The sequence below is a fragment of the Patagioenas fasciata genome, chromosome 1 (genome assembly GCF_037038585.1).
Source record: "Patagioenas fasciata isolate bPatFas1 chromosome 1, bPatFas1.hap1, whole genome shotgun sequence".
Taxonomy (NCBI): Eukaryota; Metazoa; Chordata; class Aves; order Columbiformes; family Columbidae; genus Patagioenas; species Patagioenas fasciata.
Window position 1 is genome coordinate 172,806,198 of NC_092520.1, and position 20,531 is coordinate 172,826,728.

At 53.1% G+C, this 20,531-nt stretch overlaps 3 protein-coding genes across 4 annotated transcripts; 1 reads left to right on the forward strand and 2 right to left on the reverse strand.

Moving 5' to 3' along the window:
• Positions 1-466: 466 nt before the first annotated feature.
• On the reverse strand, positions 467-8,487 carry LOC136100013 (uncharacterized). Its single transcript, XM_071804220.1, has 15 exons — positions 8,279-8,487; positions 7,578-7,692; positions 7,159-7,332; positions 6,965-7,071; positions 6,323-6,457; positions 5,752-5,891; positions 5,535-5,596; positions 4,902-5,004; positions 4,722-4,783; positions 4,202-4,304; positions 4,016-4,083; positions 3,806-3,883; positions 2,814-2,966; positions 2,496-2,665; positions 467-2,311 (listed from the first exon to the last, which is right to left on the reverse strand). The coding sequence occupies exons 1-15, from the start codon at positions 8,485-8,487 to the stop codon at positions 2,209-2,211; spliced, it is 1,782 nt and encodes a 593-aa protein (XP_071660321.1). The 3' UTR covers positions 467-2,208.
• A 3,194-nt stretch (positions 8,488-11,681) lies between these two features.
• On the forward strand, positions 11,682-12,762 carry CYREN (cell cycle regulator of NHEJ). Its single transcript, XM_065850321.2, has 3 exons — positions 11,682-11,840; positions 11,927-11,999; positions 12,264-12,762. The coding sequence occupies exons 1-3, from the start codon at positions 11,716-11,718 to the stop codon at positions 12,501-12,503; spliced, it is 438 nt and encodes a 145-aa protein (XP_065706393.1). The 5' UTR covers positions 11,682-11,715; the 3' UTR covers positions 12,504-12,762.
• A 27-nt stretch (positions 12,763-12,789) lies between these two features.
• TMEM140 (transmembrane protein 140) lies at positions 12,790-20,309 on the reverse strand. Of its 2 annotated transcripts, none has more exons than XM_065850310.2 (4): positions 18,319-20,309; positions 16,250-16,365; positions 15,635-15,744; positions 12,790-14,867 (listed from the first exon to the last, which is right to left on the reverse strand). In XM_065850310.2, exon 4 carries the CDS (start codon positions 14,842-14,844, stop codon positions 14,254-14,256), a length of 591 nt encoding a protein of 196 aa, XP_065706382.1. In that variant the 5' UTR covers positions 14,845-14,867; positions 15,635-15,744; positions 16,250-16,365; positions 18,319-20,309; the 3' UTR covers positions 12,790-14,253. The 2 variants fall into 2 exon arrangements, with proteins under 2 accessions (XP_065706382.1, XP_065706373.1); XM_065850301.2 differs by having other exon boundaries at positions 12,796-14,870; positions 18,319-20,307.
• Positions 20,310-20,531: the final 222 nt, after the last annotated feature.

Sequence of the window (20,531 nt, forward strand, 5' to 3'; positions counted from 1 at the left end):
TGCCTTTCATAAACACACCTTGACTGGGCGAGACCACACGGTTCTCTCGTACGCGCCGGAAGGAGAAGGGAGGAGGCCTTGTCCTTTCCTACCCAACCTGTGCTGCACTGCTGACTCCTGCACGCTGTGCCACCCCGGGGAGCACACAGAGAACATTTGGGTACCCACCACCTCGCATTTCTAGGTCTTACAAGTTCAGGCTTCAAATTTTGAGATGTTTCCTGCTAAGGCTGGTGCTGGGAAGCAGCCTGGGAATTGCAAGGATGATTGTTTTGGATACAGTTGGAAGTCATCAGCCCAGCAAGCTGAGGTATATATTTTCCACAGCTGTGATGTATTCAGTGTGAAACCTGTGGGGTTTGTTATTCTATTATTATTTCTGTGTGGCTTATTATTCTTCTGGCAACTGAGAGGGAGAGACGGAACAGATCCTTGCTTTGCTAGGAGGTTAAAACAGCTGCAAGTCTAAAGGTTCTCCCTTCAGGTGAAGTTTGCAAAGGATGTACAAAAGCAGGTACTTTAAGGTGGGGGGACAGTGGCAGCATTTAAATGGCACTTCAGGTTGCTCATGCAAATCCCACAGTAAATGCTGGGTTATGCCAGGGAAGGCCCACGTCAGTGGGAGAGGTCAGAGTGACGCGTGTCAGCTGGGAAATGCCCAGCAGGGACTTCCTCCCAGAGTCCTGCTGAGCTTTGAACGCCATCCTCCACTCCCAAACAGACCAGGGCCCACACACCAGAGTCAATGATGGTTCTTGCTTCCAACCAAATTTCAGCGTGGAGTCCAGGAAGGGGAGCGCTTTGCTGCACGTGGTGTTCCCAGCTGCCAGCAGGACCACGACCGTGACCACGCTCAGCCCACAGAGGATCTCAGAGGCCCTGGAGACGTCCCTTTGCTGAAGAGCCAAAACCAGGTCTGGCCATTTCCTTTGCTTATGTTTCTGAGACACTTAAATCCATTTCATTTCCCTGACATTGCTCTCTCACCATCCTCACAAGAGAAAAATGTTTTCCTTTGGCGGAGGTGCCATTCCCCCGTCCCAGCTTGTGTCCACTTCTTCGCACCTTTCCCCTCGGCGGCCTACACATCCATCAGATCCCTCTGGGAACTGCAAAGGTCCAATGGCTACCAAAAGCTCAACCACCACCTTCTGCCCAGAACACCAGGAGGATTGCTCTAGGAAGGCAGGAAGAGTCTGGTAACTGATTATTAGCAGTAGCTCAGCGCTAGTCCCCAATCAGAGCACAATCATGGCTCAGGGCTCCCGAGAGGAAAAGGACACGGATGTGTGTTCCCTCTTGGAGACGTCTGCACGACTGATATTCCTTCAGAGCAAGGGCAGAGAGAGACGTGCTAAGTGCCTGTGTGGGTTGAGATCCTGAGTGAGCCTCCAATGATAGGACTGTTCTCATCCAAACCAGCGAGGTCCCAAGCACTCCAATCGGGCAGCAAAACGAAGACATGGACTAGACAACACAGTTTATTAAACAGCACGCTGCAACAGTACAACTGGCACTACATGCAGGGCAATGGCTGCACAAGATGGAATGTCAAGGTTTGCAGGCTTCATTCCTCTCTCTTGTGACCACTCTGTTTACTGTCACTTCCTCTGCTCTGGCATCTTCTCAGTGCTCATGGCGCTGGAGGCTCAGCAGTGACTGCGGAAGGGTTAGCGTGGGGTGTTAGTTTATGCAGCAGGCTGGGCCAAAGGTGGCACTGGAAACTGGATTCTGGAAGTACAGCGCTAATGGAAGGGCACCAGAGCGGAGGCAACTGAAGAACTCTGGTCACAGTCTGACGATGCCAGTCAGGCCTTCAGGATGAAGCGCTCGGCACCACCAGAGCCCAAGGAACGTCTGCAGCTGAAGGTACCAAATACCTCTACGGCACAACTGTCTGAAGTGCTGCCTGAGGTCTCAACCTCACAAGTGTTCTAAAGCAGAAAATACCGAAGCCAGTCCCTGACTGCCAAGTCCTTCACAGAGGCAGCATTAGGTGGGACTGAAGTAGGACTGGCTATAGTCTCATGGGACAACTCTCAAAGCCAGAAGGCTGGGAAACGGGGCAGCAGGACTTTGAGGGCAGCCTCAAAGTAGTCAGTAGAACAGAGGAAATGGTCTCTCCCAGGCTCTCTGGGAAAACCTTCAAATTTCCCCACCTGAAGATGGAACTGGGCTCTGGTAGCTCATGAAAAGGGAAGGTTCTGATCAGCTTACTGAGGCAGAAGCTTGCAGGTCTTGCTGAAGGGCTTCCACGGTCTTGGCTTGTTGCTGGGCTGTGGCTGCCAGCCTGGCCATTCCAACTTGGAGCCTGAAAAAGAAGTGCAGGTCTTATCACAGAAGTCCACAAGAGCACAAATCCCAAAGGAAGAGTCTGATAGAACCTCATCTAAAACAAAAGCATCTTTGAAAACCATGTGATGCAGGAAAACAGTCCAGTTGTTTTCCCACAATCGCAGAAAGCAAAGCCTTGCCCCACTGCGTGACTTCCTTACTGCTGCAGGCGTTCTTCCAGCTGTGGGGCAGCTGCAGTTCCAGAAGATTTGACCAGAGGTGTCTGCATGTTCTTGGAAGCTGTTAGCTCCCTCTCCTTATTCTTTACGGCACTCTCCAGGGACTCGGCGTAACGCTGGGTCCGGCTAAGCCGTTCTTTCAATTCCTGCAGCTGTCAGACCAAAGCAAGAATCCCCAGTAGTCAGCTTAGGTTTGATAAAAACGAGTGGACCCCAACTAAGGCTCCGTTCCTCACTCTGGTTTGCAACAGAAAAGGCCTGGGCCCCTGCCAAGAGGCAAGAGACAGGCTTTCTCCCTACCTGAGCTTTAGAACTGTCCAGTTCCTTCTGCAGCTGCAGTTTCTGTTCCTGCAGCTCCCTGCTGTTGCGCTTCTCAGCTTCAAGCGAAGCTTCTGCCAGGGAGCACTTTCTGAGAGCGCTGGCAAGCTCCTGCTGCAGCCACCTGACCCGTTCCTAAAGAAATGGTGTTCCATGAGCAGGGAGAAGCCAGGAAGAAGATGACAACAGGACACATGGGATCACATCATTAGATTGATCTCCAGCATGGCCAGCAGCTGGAGGGAGGTGATTCTCCTCTTCTTCTCTGCTCTGCTCTGCTCTTGTGAGCCCCACCTGGACTACTGCCTCCAGCTCTTGGGTCCCCAGCAGAAGGAAGACACGGGCCTGTTTGAGTGGGTCCAGAGGAGGGCCACAGAAATGATCAGAGGGTTGGAACAAGGGTGGTGGGACACTGGAGCAGGCTGCCCAGAGAAGCTGTGGGTGCCCCATCCCTGGGATTGTTCAAAGTCAGGCTGGACAGCGTGTTGAGCAGGCTGATCTAGTGGAAGATGACCCTGCCCACAGCAGGGAGTTGGACTAAATGATCTTTAGAGGACCTGTCCAACCCAAACCATTCTGTGCTTCTATGACTCAGTGAATTCAAAGACGAGAGATTTTGGCCACCACCAGCAGGCATCTGCTGGCACCTTTCTCAGCTGAGCACATCCAAATGACCGGCGGCTCAGCATGATACTTTCTCTTCCCTGATACACAGAAAGGGCTTCCGTATTTTCCTCCTCGGAACAGAGGCTGAGCGTCTGTGCCACTAGCTTTTTTCTAACCGACTGTTTTCCCTCTTTATGCAGCACTTCTGCTTCACAAGGGAAACAAAATGAGGTCTGAAATAGACTTCAGGTCCCGATTCAAAAACTGCCTCTCAGCAGCACTCCAAAAGGAACCTCAGTAGCACAAACAGGTCTCCTTAAACTGACGGGCTTGATTTACAGATATGGGCATCAGGCCCTCAGAGTCACCTGAGTGTCGCCTTGACCATCGGTTTGTGTTGAAGCCTCCTTCTTGAGCGGACGCTCTTCTCTCTCCAGTGCAAAATCCTGAGCGAGCAAGAACACAGACCGACAGACAGTGAGGAGAGGAATCCGCAGCAACGCTGCAGCATCGCACTGCCTTGCAGCAGCTGGGCTTAAGAAGCGCAACAATTCCACTAGCTCAGGAAGACAAAGTACCTCATCCAAAGAAGAGAAGTCAAAATCTTCTTCTTCTTCTTGTGCTGCTCCTGCTGCTGGCAACACACCTACAAAGAGGTAAGAAGCGCCACGCTGCTGTGAGTGCTTATTTCACTCTGCTTTTCCCCATCCGCTTCACTCCAGAGAAGCTTACAAAGGGAACCATTTAGTCCGTCAGGAAATTACCATTGTGGCGCTCCTCTGCAACAGGATGCGCACACGCTCCTTGTTGTTTTGCACCTGGAAGCAGCACGGCATCCAGCAGTTCTGTTAGACCTTCAGAATCCGTCTGTGGAAATAGAAAGATACGTGTTAGAACCGGCACTTCCAAAGAAGGGCAGCGAAGCTGGTGGAGGGTCCAGAGAAGAAGTCCTCTGAGGAGCGGCTGAGGGAAACTGGGCTGTTAGTCAGAAGATAAGGAGACCGACGAGAGGCCTTACCATTCCCTACAACTACCAGAATGGAGGTTGTGGCAAGGTGGGTGTCGGTATCTTTTGCCAAATATGCAGTAATAGGACAAGAAGAAAGAGTCTTACGTTGTTCCAGGAAAGGTTTAGATGGGATATCAGTAAAAATTTCTTCACTGAAAGAGTTATCAAGCACTGCAGCAGGCTGCCCAGGGAAGTGGTTGAGTCACCTTTCAACCATACGCTTGGACTCGATGATTTAAGGATCTATTCCGACCTAAGTGATGCTAGGATTGTACCTCAGATTCAAAAGGGGACTCATCGTCGTCGTCTTGTGCTGCTCCTGCTGCTGGCAACACACCTACAAAGAGGTAAGAAGCGCCACGCTGCTGTGAGTGCTTATTTCACTCTGCTTTTCCCCATCCGCTTCACTCCAGAGAAGCTTACAAAGGGAACCATTTAGTCCGTCAGGAAATTACCATTGTGGCGCTCCTCTGCAACAGGATGCGCACACGCTCCTTGTTGTTTCGCAGCTGGAAGCAGCACGGCATCCAGCAGTTCCACTGGACCTTCGGAATCCGTCTGTGGAAATGAAAAGACGTGAGTCGGAAGTGGCACAGACTCCTTCTGGACCCGTCTCCACGCACAAAGCTCCCACTTCAGCCAACATGCGGAATGTGGTATCAGGTGATGGAAAGATCAAAAATGTCAAACACAGCCAGCGTGTTAGGCATCTGTGTCAGTCTCTTTTGCCAAATATGCAGTAATAGTACAAGAAGAAAGAGCCTTACGTTGTTCCAGGAAAGGTTCAGATGTGATATGAGAAAAATGTTGTCACTGAAACGGTTATCAAGCACTGGAACAGTCTGGCCAGGGATGTGGCTGTGTCACCGTTCCTGGTGGTATTTAGGGGATGTGTACATGTGGTCCTTAAGGACGTGGTTTAATTGTGGACTTGGCAGTGCCAGGCGTGCAGTTGGACTCCATGATCTTAAGGGTCTATTTCGACCTAAGTGATGCTGGGATTCCAAGCCTGAGTCAGAAGCAGCAGCAGAAGGAAAAGAGCCAAAAAGTAAGCACGCCCAGTCGGACCCCACCTTCAGAGAAGGTACCTCAAAATCAGACAGGGAATCAAAGTCTTCCTCTGGCTCTGCTCCAGCTTCTGGCAAGACACCTTCAAAGGAAATAAGAGACACAATGCAGCTGTGAGTGCTTCTTTTACTGTGCCCTCTCCCATCCCCTGGGCCCTGCATTTAACAAAGGGCTCTCATTCTCCTTCAGGCCACAGCGATTTGTCCTCATCACCTCCTGCACGGTGGGGGATCCTACCTGCTCCAGTCTGCGCAGCTGCTCCCACGGGAGAGGCAGCAGTCGTCCCGGAGGAAGAGATCTCAGGTACTCCTGCGCCTCCTGCAGAGCATTCTCCTGTCCTTTTACTTCTGCTGTACTCCTGCAGTGTCTTAGAAAAACTGCATACAAAAAGGAAGGAAATGAAATTGCTGATCGCACCCCCACACTTGCATACGCTCTCTACTGGAAGTGCAGAGGGTCAGTTTGGGCTCTGGAGAGAGACCACTTTCAGGGTTGCTTCATAAGCACAAGTACAAACAAAACAAAAAGCCCCCAAAGAAAGTACAAAATAGTAAAAACGTGCTCCAGGCCAAGGCTGCTATGCACAATGGTGCATTAGCACAAGACTGATACTGTGCCAGAAGCCTGCAGGGAAGGAACCAAGCTCTTGTTTTGCTAGCGCAATCCCCAAAAATGCTTTGTTCCTAAAGGGGTTTTTACTCCACAGTTTACCATCGCTAGGAGAAAGGGCTATTTCCTTCAGCCTAGCTGTTAAGGACATGTAGCTGACCATGCAGCTGCTCTTAACAAGGACGTAAAAAAAACTTACCCAGAAGTAAAGTGATCCAGAAAACCCATATCTGTGAAGCCGTCCTGGTCTCGATGAGAAAGAACAGCACCGTGCTGAAGCAGAAGCCGTACTACATTCGTATTCCCGGCATAACCAGCAATCTGAAGAGGTGTCCTAAAGCGTCCAAGAAGTGATGGGAAATACATCAGCTTCTGCAGACATTGCCTTGCCATTACTTGAGCCCTTCTTTGCTCCTCAAACAATTCATTTCCCCTCCTACTGGCAGAGCGAAATTACAGCAAAACACGTGGACGCGTCAGAAAATGGAGGGTGGTGGGACCTCAGGAGGTCTCCAGGCCAAGAGTCTCTCTCCCCAAAGCAGGCTCAGGAGGTCTGTGTGTGTCTGTGTTTCTGTGTGCACATGTGCGCACGCTCACATGCGTGTGTGTGTGTGTGTGCGCGTGTTGGCACCACAGCCAATGCTTTCTTGCAGTCCTTGGTGCAGAGATCATCCCCTGAGGTAAGACAGCAGGCGAGCGCGGGTCTGCTTTCACAAGCGGCACAGAAGGAGCTCCTTCTGGGCAGCTCCTGGTTCTTTTTCAAAGCTCATTCCTATGGCTCCCACCCAGCCCATCTGAACAACGCTCGGCAGTCCCACGCACGCTTTTGACAAAACTTCACCTTTGCTGAATATCTCGAGCATTCACGTCGGCTCCGTTTTGAAGGAGGAACTCGACCATCTCTTCACGGCGCTCGATGATTGCAACGGCAAGTGGAGTGTATCCTAACTGGAAGGAGAAATCGTCTCCCTTAGAAGAACGCAGGAAAGTCAGGCGAGTTTGGGGAAGAGCAGCTTACCCAAAGCCCAAGCTTACGTCATTCCGAGCATCAATCTGGGCATTGTGCTCGAGCAAGAGCTCCACCATCGCTTTGCTGGGCATGAGGGCAGCCATGTGAAGGGCAGTGTTGCCACCGGCACCTTTGTGGTCGGCGTCGGCACCGTGCTCCAGCAGAGCAGTCACGCAGTCCTTGTGCTGGTGCTGTACTGCCTGGAAAAGGCCACAAGGGAAGGAGCAACTTCCAACGTGTACGTTTCTCTCTGTCAGAACACCTGCATCTTTGCAACACGGGAAAGTACGAGCGTCTTCAAAGATTAGGCAACATATGCCCCTTCCCCGCTGACTGCAACATACCTGTGTCTACGCAGGCCTGCGTAAAGAATCACGCAAGCCAGGTATCGCTCAGTGCATAACTGACAAGCCCCACGTACAGCAGTGTAACATATTCCACGTACCAGCATCAGTGGTGTTTTCTTATACATGCCATGCGGGTTCAGCTTGCACTTCTTTCCCGCCAGGAAGCGAACGACATCTGCATGGCCGTTCGCACAAGCAAGATGCAGAGGCGTCCTAGAAATTAAATACGTGCAGTTAACACAGACAAGACATCGTTCCAGGCTGTGGTGCCTACCACTCAGGGGCACAATGCTCAACTGCCAAAAAAGCAGCCAACAGCAAGCTTTCTCGTGCCAGAGCCGGTGGCAGCAGTTGCCCGCCCAAAGCCTGGGGCTGGCTAGGCAGCGTCCTCAGCACATCTGTTTGAGCCAGGAGGCATCTCCTCAGCTGTGACAATGAACCTGCACAAACGGACTCCTGTGCCCAGGCACTGCTCCCTGCCTCCAGCCAGGCCTGCCCGGCCAGCCAGCACAGCAAAGGGTACGGCGTCTTGGCAGCCTGGAGCCTCTGGAGGCGCAAGCCGCCTCTGCTTGCACGAAGGCCCGCGGAGCTCCACAGAAGGGTCACTACAGGGAGCAGGCTGGCAGAGCAGGGCAGAGTGGCGCATCCGCTGGCTCCTGTCCCAGCTGGGGCGGGCCTCCGGTACGGGCAGCGCTGTGGAGCCGGCCTGTCCCTAGGGTGCTTGCGATGGTGCTGGGCTTCGCCGGCTCTTCCAGCCAGAGCACGCGGATCTTCCCTCTGGGCACTGCCCGCCTCTTACTGCTTGTTGGCATCCCGCGAGTTGATGCGGAATCTCTTCCACCACCAGATTCCTTGCAGCCGCGCCAGGTCTCCGCGGGCGGCCGCGCTGTGCAGCCCGCCCCGGCCCTTCTCCCGGAGCTCCGAGGTCCCAGCGGTGCTGGGCGCGGAAGCGCTGTCGGACGGCGGCCGCTCCCGCACCCTCCTGAGCAGTGCCATGAAGCTCTGCATGCTTCGCGGCGACGAGGGCACAGCCCGCTCCGGGGTGAGCAGCTGCAGGAGGCGCCTGGCAGACTCTGCCGAGCCCCGGAGAGCAAGGGGACTGTGTGGGGAGAGGTCTAAAAGAGTCCAGAACCAAGTCCCTGGTGGACAAGGCTACGGAGAGGATGAAAGCAGCCCAGAACCGAGCCCCGGGTGACCAAGGGTAGAGGGCACGGAGAGGGCGAGAGCAGCCCAGAACCGAGCCCCGGGCGAGCAAGGGTAGAGGGCGTTGAGAAGGCGAGAAGGGCCGAGAAGAGGCGAGTCCCGAGCTGGGTCGCAGCTCTCGACGCTCCGAGCCACACACGCACTGCCGATCCCGCTTTGGCGGCGACAGCACTGAGCGGCGGCGCCTGCAGGGGGCGGCGTAAGAGCGGCAGCTCGGGGCGTCACAGAGGGAGGGCTGGGGGCGTCACAGCGGGCGGGGTGACGCCGGCCCGGGGCGAGCGGGCTGCGGCTCCGGCGCTGGGGCTGGGGCTCCCGCGGGGCCGGGCGGCCGGGAAGTGCGTTTGCGAATGTGCCGTTTGCACAGCTGCGGTTCAGGAGCCCAATTCGCTGCCGTGTGCAGACTGTTGAAGGATGCGTCCGTGTCGGGCGCGGTTCTGGGGGAGAATACGGCGGGGGTGGCCACAGACGGGGCTGCTGAGGAAGCGCTGAGCGCGCAGCAAAGCTTCACCCTGTCCCACTGTTGCTAGACAGCCCGAAAGACCTGACCGTGAGGCTTACGCAAAAGTTCATGTTCCGCTAACGATAAGTGAGAAGTCCAGCAGTAATTAAGTTCCAATTGTAGAGCCAAGCCTATGGCGGAATTGAGAAGTCAACCATGCACAAAGGCCTGCTGAGCTCCACGGATCTGTCACTGTAGGGAGCAGGCTGGCAGAACCGGGCAGAACTGGGCAGAGCGGAGCATCCGCCCGCTCCACTATAAGGGTGGAGCTCATTTGGTGAAGGATCCTACCTGCTCTGGTCAGTGCAGGGGCGCCCAAGGGAAGGACAGCGGTTGTCCCAGAGCAAGAGCTGTCAGGTACTGCTGGGTCTTGTGTGCTTCCCACAGGATATGCTCCTGTCCTTTCGTAGCCCGCATATTGCTGCAGGTGCTTATGAAGGCTACATACAGAAAGGAAGGAAATGCATTTGGTAAAGATACTGATAACAGGAACAAAAATCTTTTAGAAACCCCTAGGCATAATGTAACAGGACTAGGCCTGATGTAGCAAGACTAGGCATAATGTAGCAGAAACCTAATAGAGAAACAATAGCTCTATAGAGACTGGACACGAGGCAAAGTGGGATGTCCTAGGCTTGCAAGCCGGGAAAGCAGAATATTCCACTAAATGAGTAGCAGCACAAAATGACAATATGCTTGCTGAAGAAATTAGGTCAAGAGGCTGACACTGGGGCGGAGGGCACCAGCTGCAAAGACCACCGGGGAGCACTAAAGACCTCCGATGAAGACTCTCGAATACCAAAGGCGATCTTTGGGGAAAGGGTGGGGTTTGTGAATAATTTATGTGTAATGTGTTAAGTAAGCGGTAGAGACAAATGAATATGCAACAGGTATGTGGAATAAATACCAAAAAGTGCAAATCACGCGCACGCTCGATTAGAGGAGCAATCCTGCGAGCGTCTGGCGTACTGTAATAAAATTGCCTCCTTTTTAACACTTTCAAAACAGTGTGAAAGAGTCTTTTTTTTTGCCGACTTTTTGGTATCAATACCCCCACACTTGCATGCACCATGTACTGGAAGAGAAACAGCCATTCATGACCCACCCTACACATTTTCACAGCCAACTGATGAAGAGCCAGGCACACACATGCACAGTGCAGGTGCTACTTTCCAAACACTGCAGGGTTTATCTGGGTTGTGTAACTGCCTCACCTCATGCTAATGGCAGCTCGGGCCTCTCTCCTCTGTGAAGGAGCGATCCGCTTTCGTCTGGAGCGCTGAGGTGGAGGCAGCAGTTCCACATCTGTGGGAGAGAGAGAGCTGGCAGCAGCTGTGGGGTGGACAGGATAGCAAGCAAAGAAAATATTCCCTTGCACTTGATTGCTGTGCTCTCATGAACTGTTGCTGTGAAACATGGAGGGTGGCTGGGGCAGGGATGTGCCCAGAGAGTCTCCTGCGGGGAGAAAAGACCCATGTGCACCCTTTCAGTGAGTGCTTCCAGCACCGACACACACTGCGGGGAACCAGTACAAGACATGCAGGGATGAACAGAATTGCATTTGGTCAGGTGGGTTGCATTCCCTGACGCTACCTGCTGCCAACTAGAGAAGAGATGCTGAGTCAGGCTTTTTGTAATGCTGGTGCTGGAGTTCAGAAGCTACATCCCGCCTAGCAGTGACCTGGTGGTGGACAGGAGGAGGGAGGGCCAGAACCGTTCTGGTGCTGTCTAGTGCTCTCTGTCACTGGAGCTGTCTCTCTCCCTACACAACCCCAACATCAGGGCAAGTGCTGTGCTCAGCTGTTGCAGAGGGGTTGAGCAGACTGCTAAGCAGCCAGATTGCATCTGCCTACACATCACCACAGAAGTTACTGCTGCTTGTGTCCTTGGCCTTTATGGGGAGTTCACAGGACTGTTCCTGGGTGGAGGTCCCATTCCCAGTTATGTGAAGAGTGGGTGCTGTTTCCATTTTGAAGATACATTTGGTATCTTCTAAAGACTGTTTTTGTTTTAGAGCCTAGAGATCCCTTAACATTCACCGGTGTTAAAAGTGGTTGCCCGCAGGACAGTTGATTATCTCTTGATTATTGCCAAATTTTGTGAACGTGCATAACCAAAAGCAAATTTTACTCATGGTAATATTTTTTTAATACAAAACCACATCTTTTTCTCTGAGGCTTTCCGCCTCCAGATGACCCCCTACTCACTGAGCATGTGTAGTAAGACTTGTGCTATGTAAGTTGTATGCAAATATCGTAATTAATCAGGCTTAAAGGACTGCCCTGAGGGCGTGTATATACTGATAGGATGTTGTATAAATGATTGAGACGTTTTTCTTGCTGGTACGCTAGTTTGGCATACCGTCCAGACATGTACGAGTCTGCACTAAAATCAGTGTCTCTGTGTGCAGAATTCGGTTCATTTGCGTGCACACCGGGTCAAGAGCCCTGTTTTAGGGACAGCAGGGGGAGCACTGGGCTTCCCGCTCGGAAGTGCGGCTGCCGGGATCGCTCCGCCCCACCGCCCCGGCAGAGATGGCGGCGGGCGGGCAGCGGCGGCGGCAGCTCCCGGCCTGGATGGGGGCGGCGGGGGACGAGCGGGCAGCGGCGCCCCCCCCAAAGGCGGTGCGGAGGCGGCGGCTGGCGGTGGCACGGCCCAGGTAGAGCCGCTGGGGTGTGGGGAGCGGCGGCGGCGGGCGAATCTTGGTGTTCCCCGCCCTGAGCGTCTCTCCTGTGCGGTGCGCAGGGCGGCGGAGGAGGTGGTGTATTGTATGAACGAGGCGGAGCTGGTGGACGTGGCCTTGGCGGTCCTGGCCGAGGTGAGCCCGGACCCCCGGGGGTGGGGACGCGGCCCTGGCCCTTCACGGGGGCTGCTAGGGCCAGTACAGCTGCCTTCATCTCGCGGCCGGGCACTACGAAACAAAACCAGCCTCCCCTGGGAACCTGGGGACTGGCGACGAGGTGCCCCGCGGGGATGGGTGGGCTACCCCTCCGCACTGCCCCTCCCCTCACCCCCCCTTCGCCTTAGAGTGCTCTCGGGGTGAAGTCGCACAGCTGTGTCTGGTTGTTTTCTCTTTGGTCAGCATCTGCAGTGCGAGGAAGGTGAGGAGAAAACCCAGTCCTGGAGCCATGGCGAGCAGGAGTTTCAGCAAACACCAAACAAGGCGCCTGGAAGCACAGCCAGCATTGGGGCAGGCAGTGACCACAGTCTGGCTCTCCCATGCCCTCCTGACACTGGTGCTGATGCCAATGCAGAGAGGACAGACTGCGAGGACTCTGAAGATGATGTTCTGAAATATGTCAGGGAGATATTTTTCAGTTAATGCTGCCTCCTCTGTGGTTTCCCAGGAGCAAAGGAGAGGTGGCCCCTCTGACAGCATTGCAGGAGGACAGCCTAGAGTGGGCTGGATATCTGCTGTGTTGATGGCCTGTGAAGCTGGTAGGAGGCCTATGAAGGCCATGGGGAAGAAGGAAGGGGGCACTTCTATCAGAGTGTGCTGGGCTCCAGATTAGATTATATTCATTTCTGTTTAATATCTTGGAGCATGGACAGATTAAAGAGGACATTTGAGTTTCTGTGAATATCCTTTTGGTAAGTCAGTATTGGGACTGAAGGGGAGCAGGGGGTTGCTGGCCCTGGAATGCCTTTGCTGGCCAGCCTTGGGGCTCCATTGTCCTTGTGGTTCCCGTGTGACAGCTGCAGTGAGGCCTGGCAGGCTGTCCGCATTGGACCTGATGCTGAGTTTGCCTCCAGGCTTGGGCAGGCCTCCCATAGCTGAGGAAGACATGGATGGGAGCAGACTGGCAGGGACCATCTTGAGGGGGCTAACGCCATGGCATTGTGCATGGGGGTCTAGGAAGGGATGAGGATGGCTTAGCCTCCTCTTCCCAGTCTGAAGAGGGGATGAACAAACAAAGGTGAGGCTGAGGCAGGTGCAAGAGCCTTTACTGAAATGAAGAATCGGTCAAACCAGCATCACCAGCCACATCCCCCCAAAGACTGCAGCAGGAGCGAAAATGGACCCTCATGTGCCTGAAGGGGATGCAGGGGGAAAGCAGGTGAAGTTTGTGCGAGGTTACAGACATGCCATGGAGCAGTGCTGTGCATTTCCATAGCAGAGACTCCATCCAGTGTTGTGGCTGTGATGGCCCAGCTGGGCACTGCACCCCAGCCTGCAGTGGCCCTGGCCCTGCTCCCTGAGCACACCCTTGCATGGGGTATGTTTTGGGCTGTGCTGAGCTGGCTCTGTGATGAGCTGCCCTCAGATAGATCCAGTCTCTCCTAGAGTCTCAAAGGCTGCTGGAGTGCTGGGCTTAGCTTCGTAATATCAATAGAGACAAACCTGGAGCTCTGCACCCAAATCCTCTGCTTCCTTGTGGAAACCCTCCTCTTTAGGGCTGTGTTCAGTGTTCAGCAAGTTGTTTGGCTGCCACTCCAGGTGCTCTGCTGCTGCTGGGGTTGGATGTGGGCCACTTCACCCTAGTGAACTAAAGCAGCGTCACCCCAGGTATTATTCCTGCAGGTGAAGTACAAGTGGTCCTGCTGGAGAGAATATCTGCAGTGCACATCTGGGGCTGCCACTGCTGTGACACCAGTGTGAAGCCACAGCTCCTGAAGTCACAGTTGCCTCGAAGGCATCCCTGGTTAGTCCAGAATGTGGAGAAGGAGCAGAGTCTCTTTAGGCAACTCAAAGAAAGGAAGCCTGTTTGCTTCTCTGGCTGCCTGTTCTTAGGCTAGATATGGCCAGAGGGCTGTGTCCACTGTGTGCTCGTTCTGATCTGTCCACTGTCCTCCGGGTCAGGGCCAGGGATGCTGTTGCCTTGATGCTGTGCCCCAAGCCGCAGGGTGTGTTACACGCTGCTGTTACTGTGAAGTTTCAATGCTGTGCTGTGAGTGGTGGTGTCTGCTGCCTGCTTGCTGCAGGGGAGCTGCACACAGCCGTGTGCCAGAGCATGGCTCAACATGGGTCTTTGGACTAAGGAACAAATTCCTGCCAGTGACAAAAGCTGACGCGGGTTTGCTGTTTTAATTCAGGTTTTCAATAGCTGTTGCATCTTCTTTGTTGTTGAATCTCAGCCTCCTCTGCTTTGACATGGATGTGCGTGCTTGTCCCAGATGAGGTACGTAGTGACAGTGAGAATCTGGAGCAGTAGCAGAGCCTGAGTCCCAAGCAATGCCAGGAAGCCCCCAGTGAAATCAGAGGGGTGAATCCACTCCGAGGTTTGGAAAAGAAACATAATCAGGCCTCCAGACAGGATTGTTGTCTCGATGATGAGTATGATGAGGATAACCTTCCAGCCCTCTCTCTCCTCTGCGCACTTCACATGTGCAACAAAAATAGGGTAGAAAATGCTGAAGACCAGGCAGGTGTACACACAAATCCTGGCTAGAACTATTCCTAGTAGGCTGATGCCCATCACCTGCAGATGCTTGAACTCCAGGCACTGCAGCTTCCCAGCTGCCTCATTCCACAGGCAGAAGTTATAAAAGCCGATGCGTTTGTCGGGGAGGTCAACCAGATTCCCAGCTTCCCACAGCAGCGCATAAAACATCAAGGCCAAGGTTCCGGCAGCTTCAAGTAGGATCAGCGCACAGAAGAGGTGCCCGGTGCACCTCTGTTGCAGCAGACCCATCCTGATGCCCGCATGCTCTCTTGCTACCATGGTAGAACCTGCTGTGGGGACGCCTGCTGCAAAACACGAAGCAGGGGATCCCTTTGTGGTTGTGTGTTATGGCACCCTTCCCAAAATGTGCTCTGAGCCTGCATCACTGAGGTCTTGGGACTCCCCTTAAAAGTGCAGCAGGAGCATCTCAGTCCTGCTTCTGACTGCTACAGATGTGTTACTGGGTGGAGGGGGATGCATTTTTGGTCACAGCAAAGGTGGCTTAATGACCTCACATACGTGGACCACATGTGTCCCTTAGCCCCACATATGCCCTTTGTACCAAGGTCTCATGTTGGAGAAGAGACACGTTTGTCAGCAAACCATAGTGATGGGAGGGGAGCAAAGCACTCCTGTCTCGTAAGGAGCGGGTTAAGAGCTATTCTGGAAAAATGCTCTTTCAGTTCTGGTCAGACAAGGACATCCCTTGTGATCTTTGCATGACTGAGTAAAATCCAGGCATGACAGGGTCTGAAGTGCAGGGCTCCCCCTGCCTCCCCACCCTCCATAGCTCTGGAAAACCCAATGCCATTGATATCACTCATTTCCAGCATCCACATGCCTCTGAGGCCCTTGCATGCCCATACATTTCTGGGGACAGCGGGGCTGATCTCCTGCAGCCCTGCTCCCCACTGAGGCTGGCAGACATGGTGCTTCTCTGTTTCAGTTGCCCGAGGGCTGATGCCCCAAGCAGGCAGATGGTTGTCCACCACCAAGAGGCACCTTGGACCCACTCACAGCCACCTGCTCTCCTCTGGGGCCCAGGGAGATGGGTGCTACAGAGACAGACCTGTGGTTGCTGTCCTCCACGCTCCTCTCTCAGATTGCCTGGTAAACCAGACTCCTCCTGCCAGCAATGTGGACTGTCCTCAGTGCTCTCTTTCAGGCTTCTGCTTCACCCTGAAAAACAGGCAAGTGGCATCAGGAAGGGGTATCACTGGCTGCAGGCCATGCAGCATTGGAGCGCTGGCCACCTGGGTCTGCACAGAGGCACAACACAGGACAAGGAGCTCAGAGACCTTGTCTTCAAGCTCAGCCTCCAGCTTGAGGCCGTGCAAATAACCACTTTCCTCCCTTTACCGAGAATTATGTCCTGTTTTTACCACTTTTCCTTAAGAAATTCACAATGTCAGTCCCCACAGTCACTTCTGGATTTGGTACAGCCTCTGAGTTTTTAGAGTGGTGGGAGAGACCCATGCACATCTGTACCTAGTGTATGACTGAAACACTGGTGACTAGAACCTTTTGCAACTCTCTCCCAATCCCTGTCTTCCTGGGCACTTGGAAGTAGGGCACCTATATTTCATGTCCACAAGCTTCTGTGTCCCAAACTTCTTCTCCACACAGTCATAGCCAGGAGGAGAATACACACAGCATGAGGGCATGACAGTATCCAGACACTGACCTGTCCCCTTCCCCTGGTCAATACTTCACCACTTCTTGTAGCTTCCCTTGGAGATCTTCACAACAGGCTTCTGGAGAGACTTGAGGGTCACATGGAGGATGCCCATTGTTCTGAATCTACGATGAATACAGAAATGACCAGGAAACTATCCATGTTTGGGCTCAGACCATATTGCAGAATGAGACCTCACACACATGTAATTTCACCAGGATTTGACTTGCTGCTGGTTATCACCTCTTGGTTTGTCAGGCACTTTCCTGCAGCCAGGCACTGCTGCTCTTCTCCCTATCCCACAAGGGCTCATGCCTGCCCCTGTTCTCACTGCCATCCTGCCTTGCATCCCTCAGAGGCAGAACAAGCTGCACCTGGAGGGGGCTCTCTTTTAGCCCACCAGCTCCCCAGTGATTTCTGTCAGAACTCGGAGCCAGCCCAGTCCTGGCTGTGCCCACCCACCAACCCTTGCAGTCGTATTTCTTTAGACTGATTTCCTAGGGCAGACAGGCTTGTAGAATCACAGACTTTTTGTTCAATCACACTACCTTTTATTTAACTACCCCACTTCCATAAAACATAAAAGCAATTAAAAATTGTCCTAGTTGCACATGTTTACTAGAGAGGGAACAGAGAATTAAATTCCTAGCGCGTGTGTGGCAGGGGTGGAGGAGAGCCACCTCAGAGACCTGGTGCTGCTATGTGATGTGAGAGCCCAGGGAAATCCCATGGTATCTCTGCCCTCTCTTCTGCTTTGAGGCTCAGGTCTTTAAGGACCTATTTTCTTTTCCCAGCACTGCCCCTCTATTCACTCTGCCACATTGCAGGCAGATTTGAGTCTCAGTGTCCTGCTGCCTCCCCAGCCCAGCAGGTAAATCCCTGTCCCCAGGTGTGACTGTGACAAAAGCATTTCTGGTGCAGGTGCCCTCTGTCAGCTGGTGCAGGGAGCACACGTCTGGCCTGGAGGAAATGTGTGGTTTGGCAATGAAAGCTGAGACATGGCATGCTGCAACCAGCGCAGCCGCAGACATGCCATTCATGAGCTCTGCAGCTCAGCCCTGAGGCTGATTTGGAGGCAGCCTGACTGAGAAGCAGGGTATAAACAGGAAAAGAGCTGTCACCCAGTGTGCAGCTGGGACTTCTCCCGGACATCTGCAGCCCTTCCGCCTCTGAGGACATGCCTGTGCCTTTGGATGGGAGGGTCTGTGGCACCTCAAAGGTGCAAGAAAGAGGAACCCAAGCATGGTGCAGGGAGCCCTAACTTAGCTTCAGCCCCCTTGTTTCTGGGTAGGCATTGCTGAAGGACTAGATTTCACCATGGGAGAGCTCTGTGTCTCTGTCTCTTGGGCAAAGAGACTCATGTGCACGGCTCACAAGCTCCCTGGGCTGTCTTTGTGTGAGATGGGGCTCATAGGGACCCTCTGTGCTGCCAAGACTGCATGACCCTTCCCTCTGCTGGCTTGCAGGCAGGTCAGCACCTTCCCAGGCTGGGGCTGTGCTTTCCCCACTGTGAGCTGCTGGCTGAGTGCCTGGGCAAAGGTGGTGGGACTCAGAGGCCAAAGCACGGACATCCAGTGCAGGACCTGGCCTCTGTGCAAGGACAAACATCTCTGTGAAGCTGCCGGATGTCACCACAATGAGCAGGCTGAATGCAAAGGGGTGAGGCTTGCACTGAAAAGCCAGAAGACTTGGCTTTCATGCATCTGCCGTCCCCAGCTGCTTGGGGGAGTAATACTATGTGAGAGTGGTGGAAAAGGAGGGCAGTTTTGGACTTGGCACCTTTCCTTTAAGTCACTTGCTCCCCCCACCCGGATCCCTCTTTCTCTCTCAGGCTGGATCAGCTGTGGGGAAACTGCAGGTGAAGAAAAAGCACTGACAAGCTGAAGATTCCTGGCAAACAGAAACTAGCCAGTGACACATGGACCAGACTGTGGAGCAACTGACCCAGAAGTGTCCCAGAGCTTGGGAAGGACCTGCTCCCTCCCAAATGTTTGCACCCTGCAGTACCACTTCTCCTGTCAGCTCCCCCCAATGTCAGTGCCACTAAAAAAGTGGGGGACCCAGTGGAAGATACTTACAGTCTGCCCATCTGTCTGGGTGCGGAGCTGAAATACGCTGGAGAGGGCTGAGGTGCTGCCCTGGCGACCTGAGCTGGTCTGTGGCTGCTGCTGTGTCCCTGTGCTGCTGAGCTCTGACACCACAGCTCCTGTTGTGTCACAGGCGGCTGCCTCTGGCTTTCTGTTTCGGTTTTGACTCCCATGGGAGCCTGATATGGTGCTCCTCCCCCATACTGCGTCATAGAAATATGAGCAAGAAATCAAAACAAGCCCAGCCACCGCTGCCCAAGCCAGGGCAGGTTTGCACTTTATTCTCCTGGCTGTGCTAACTGATGTGAATAACTGACGGGGCTAAGCTCACCCAGGAAAGTTGTGCTACTAGAGTGACTTGGGTGTCCGTGAGGGCTGAGACGAGTTTGTTTTGTTTGGACGCTTCTCTAGAGGTGACCAACCATGCCATTTCTGACCCCAGTACTGCAGCACTGTTGGAGATCACTGACCACTTTGTCATTGGTCCCAGCTGATCTTCTTATTCTAGGGGCCTCCTTCCACACCTTTGGCTGCACCTCTGGCAGGTAGTTCCTCTGCTCTTTCTTTCCAGCCATTTGGGCAGGGAAGATTGTACCTGAAGGCTGGACCCTTCCCTCTGCTGGCTTGCAGGCAGGTCAGCACCTTCCTAGGCTGGGGCTGTGCTTTCCCCACTGTGAGCTGCTGGCTGAGTGCCTGGGCAAAGGTGGTGGGACACAGAGGCCAAAGCACGGACATCCAGTGCAGGACCTGGCCTCTGTGCAAGGACAAACATCTCTGTGAAGCTGCTGGATGTCACCACAATGAGCAGGCTGAATGCAAAGGGGTGAGGCTTGCACTGAAAAGCCAGAAGACTTGGCTTTCATGCATCTGCCGTCCCCAGCTGCTTGGGGGAGTAATACTGTGTGAGAGTGGTGGAAAAGGAGGGCAGTTTTGGACTTGGCACCTTTCCTTTAAGTCACTTGCTCCCCCCCCCCGGATCCCTCTTTCTCTCTCAGGCTGGATCAGCTGTGGGGAAACTGCAGGTGAAGAAAAAGCACTGACAAGCTGAAGATTCCTGGCAAACAGAAACTAGCCAGTGACACATGGACCAGATTGTGGAGCAACTGACCCAAAAGTTGGTCATGACTCTGGTCCTCATTCCTGAGGGAATCTCCACAGTAGAACTCTTGTTGCCTCTAGTTGCTCAAAACCATGTGTCCTGCTGTTCTCCTTCCTAGAGGCATTTTACAGGTGTCCCTTGGCTGCTCCTTTAGATGCCTGAAGTCCAGCTGATGATAGAACAGCTGGGGGAGGATAGGTGTGGTGGGTGTGGGGTACGCAGGGGGCTGATCATCAACATGTCTCATGGAGAAAGGACAGGAAGGGAGAGGAGAAAGAGAGCAGGGCTTCTACATGTGTGCCTGCAGGGATGGTGTATTTGGGCTGCTGGGCCTGGTGACTGTGGGTGGGAAAGGAAAGCACTTCCAAGAAGCCAGTTTCCATGAAATTCCTCTGCAACCATTTCTTCCTGGAATTGTTTCCTGAAATAGAAATGTAATTTCTTGTGTCTGTTAAGGAGATATTTACACAGCTTTACAGTGGAATGCTCTGCAGCTTTTGGTTTCTCGTGGTGCAGTTAAAGCACACACAGCAACATTTTCAGCAGTTCTAGTAAAATTAGCAATCACAAGTAAAGCAGGAGATGAGCTGGGACTTTGAAAAGTGTTTTGCTTATTTTAGCCTGCTGTTTTAAAAGTAAGCTACTACACTTGCTTCCTAGAAGTTGGTCATGACTCTGGTCCTCATTCCTGAGGGAATCTCCACAGCAGAACTCTTGTTGCCTCTAGTTGCTCAAAACCCCTCTCAGCTATAGCTAGTACTGCCCCATTGTATCAGACTTGAGGGATTCCTGTGGTAAGGCTGGTGAGAAGAGAGGTTGGAGTTCACTTCATATTCTGTTACGTTATTTAGAAATTACTTTTATTCAAAATAAATTGTAAAATGACTATTTTTTTCTTATCTGTAATCTGCTGACAAGTAAAAATAAATAAATCTCAGTGAAACAAAACCTACTCTATGCTTTTCTTCCTATAGCTGTCATGAGGAGTTAGCTGGAAGCCAAAGAGCTGGAGCCCAAGGCAGTGGAAAGCTAAATGGCTTTGTGTTGTCTGCACTTTGTGCTGCATTTAGGATTCTATGAGACTGAACCCTAATTCCATAGGGTA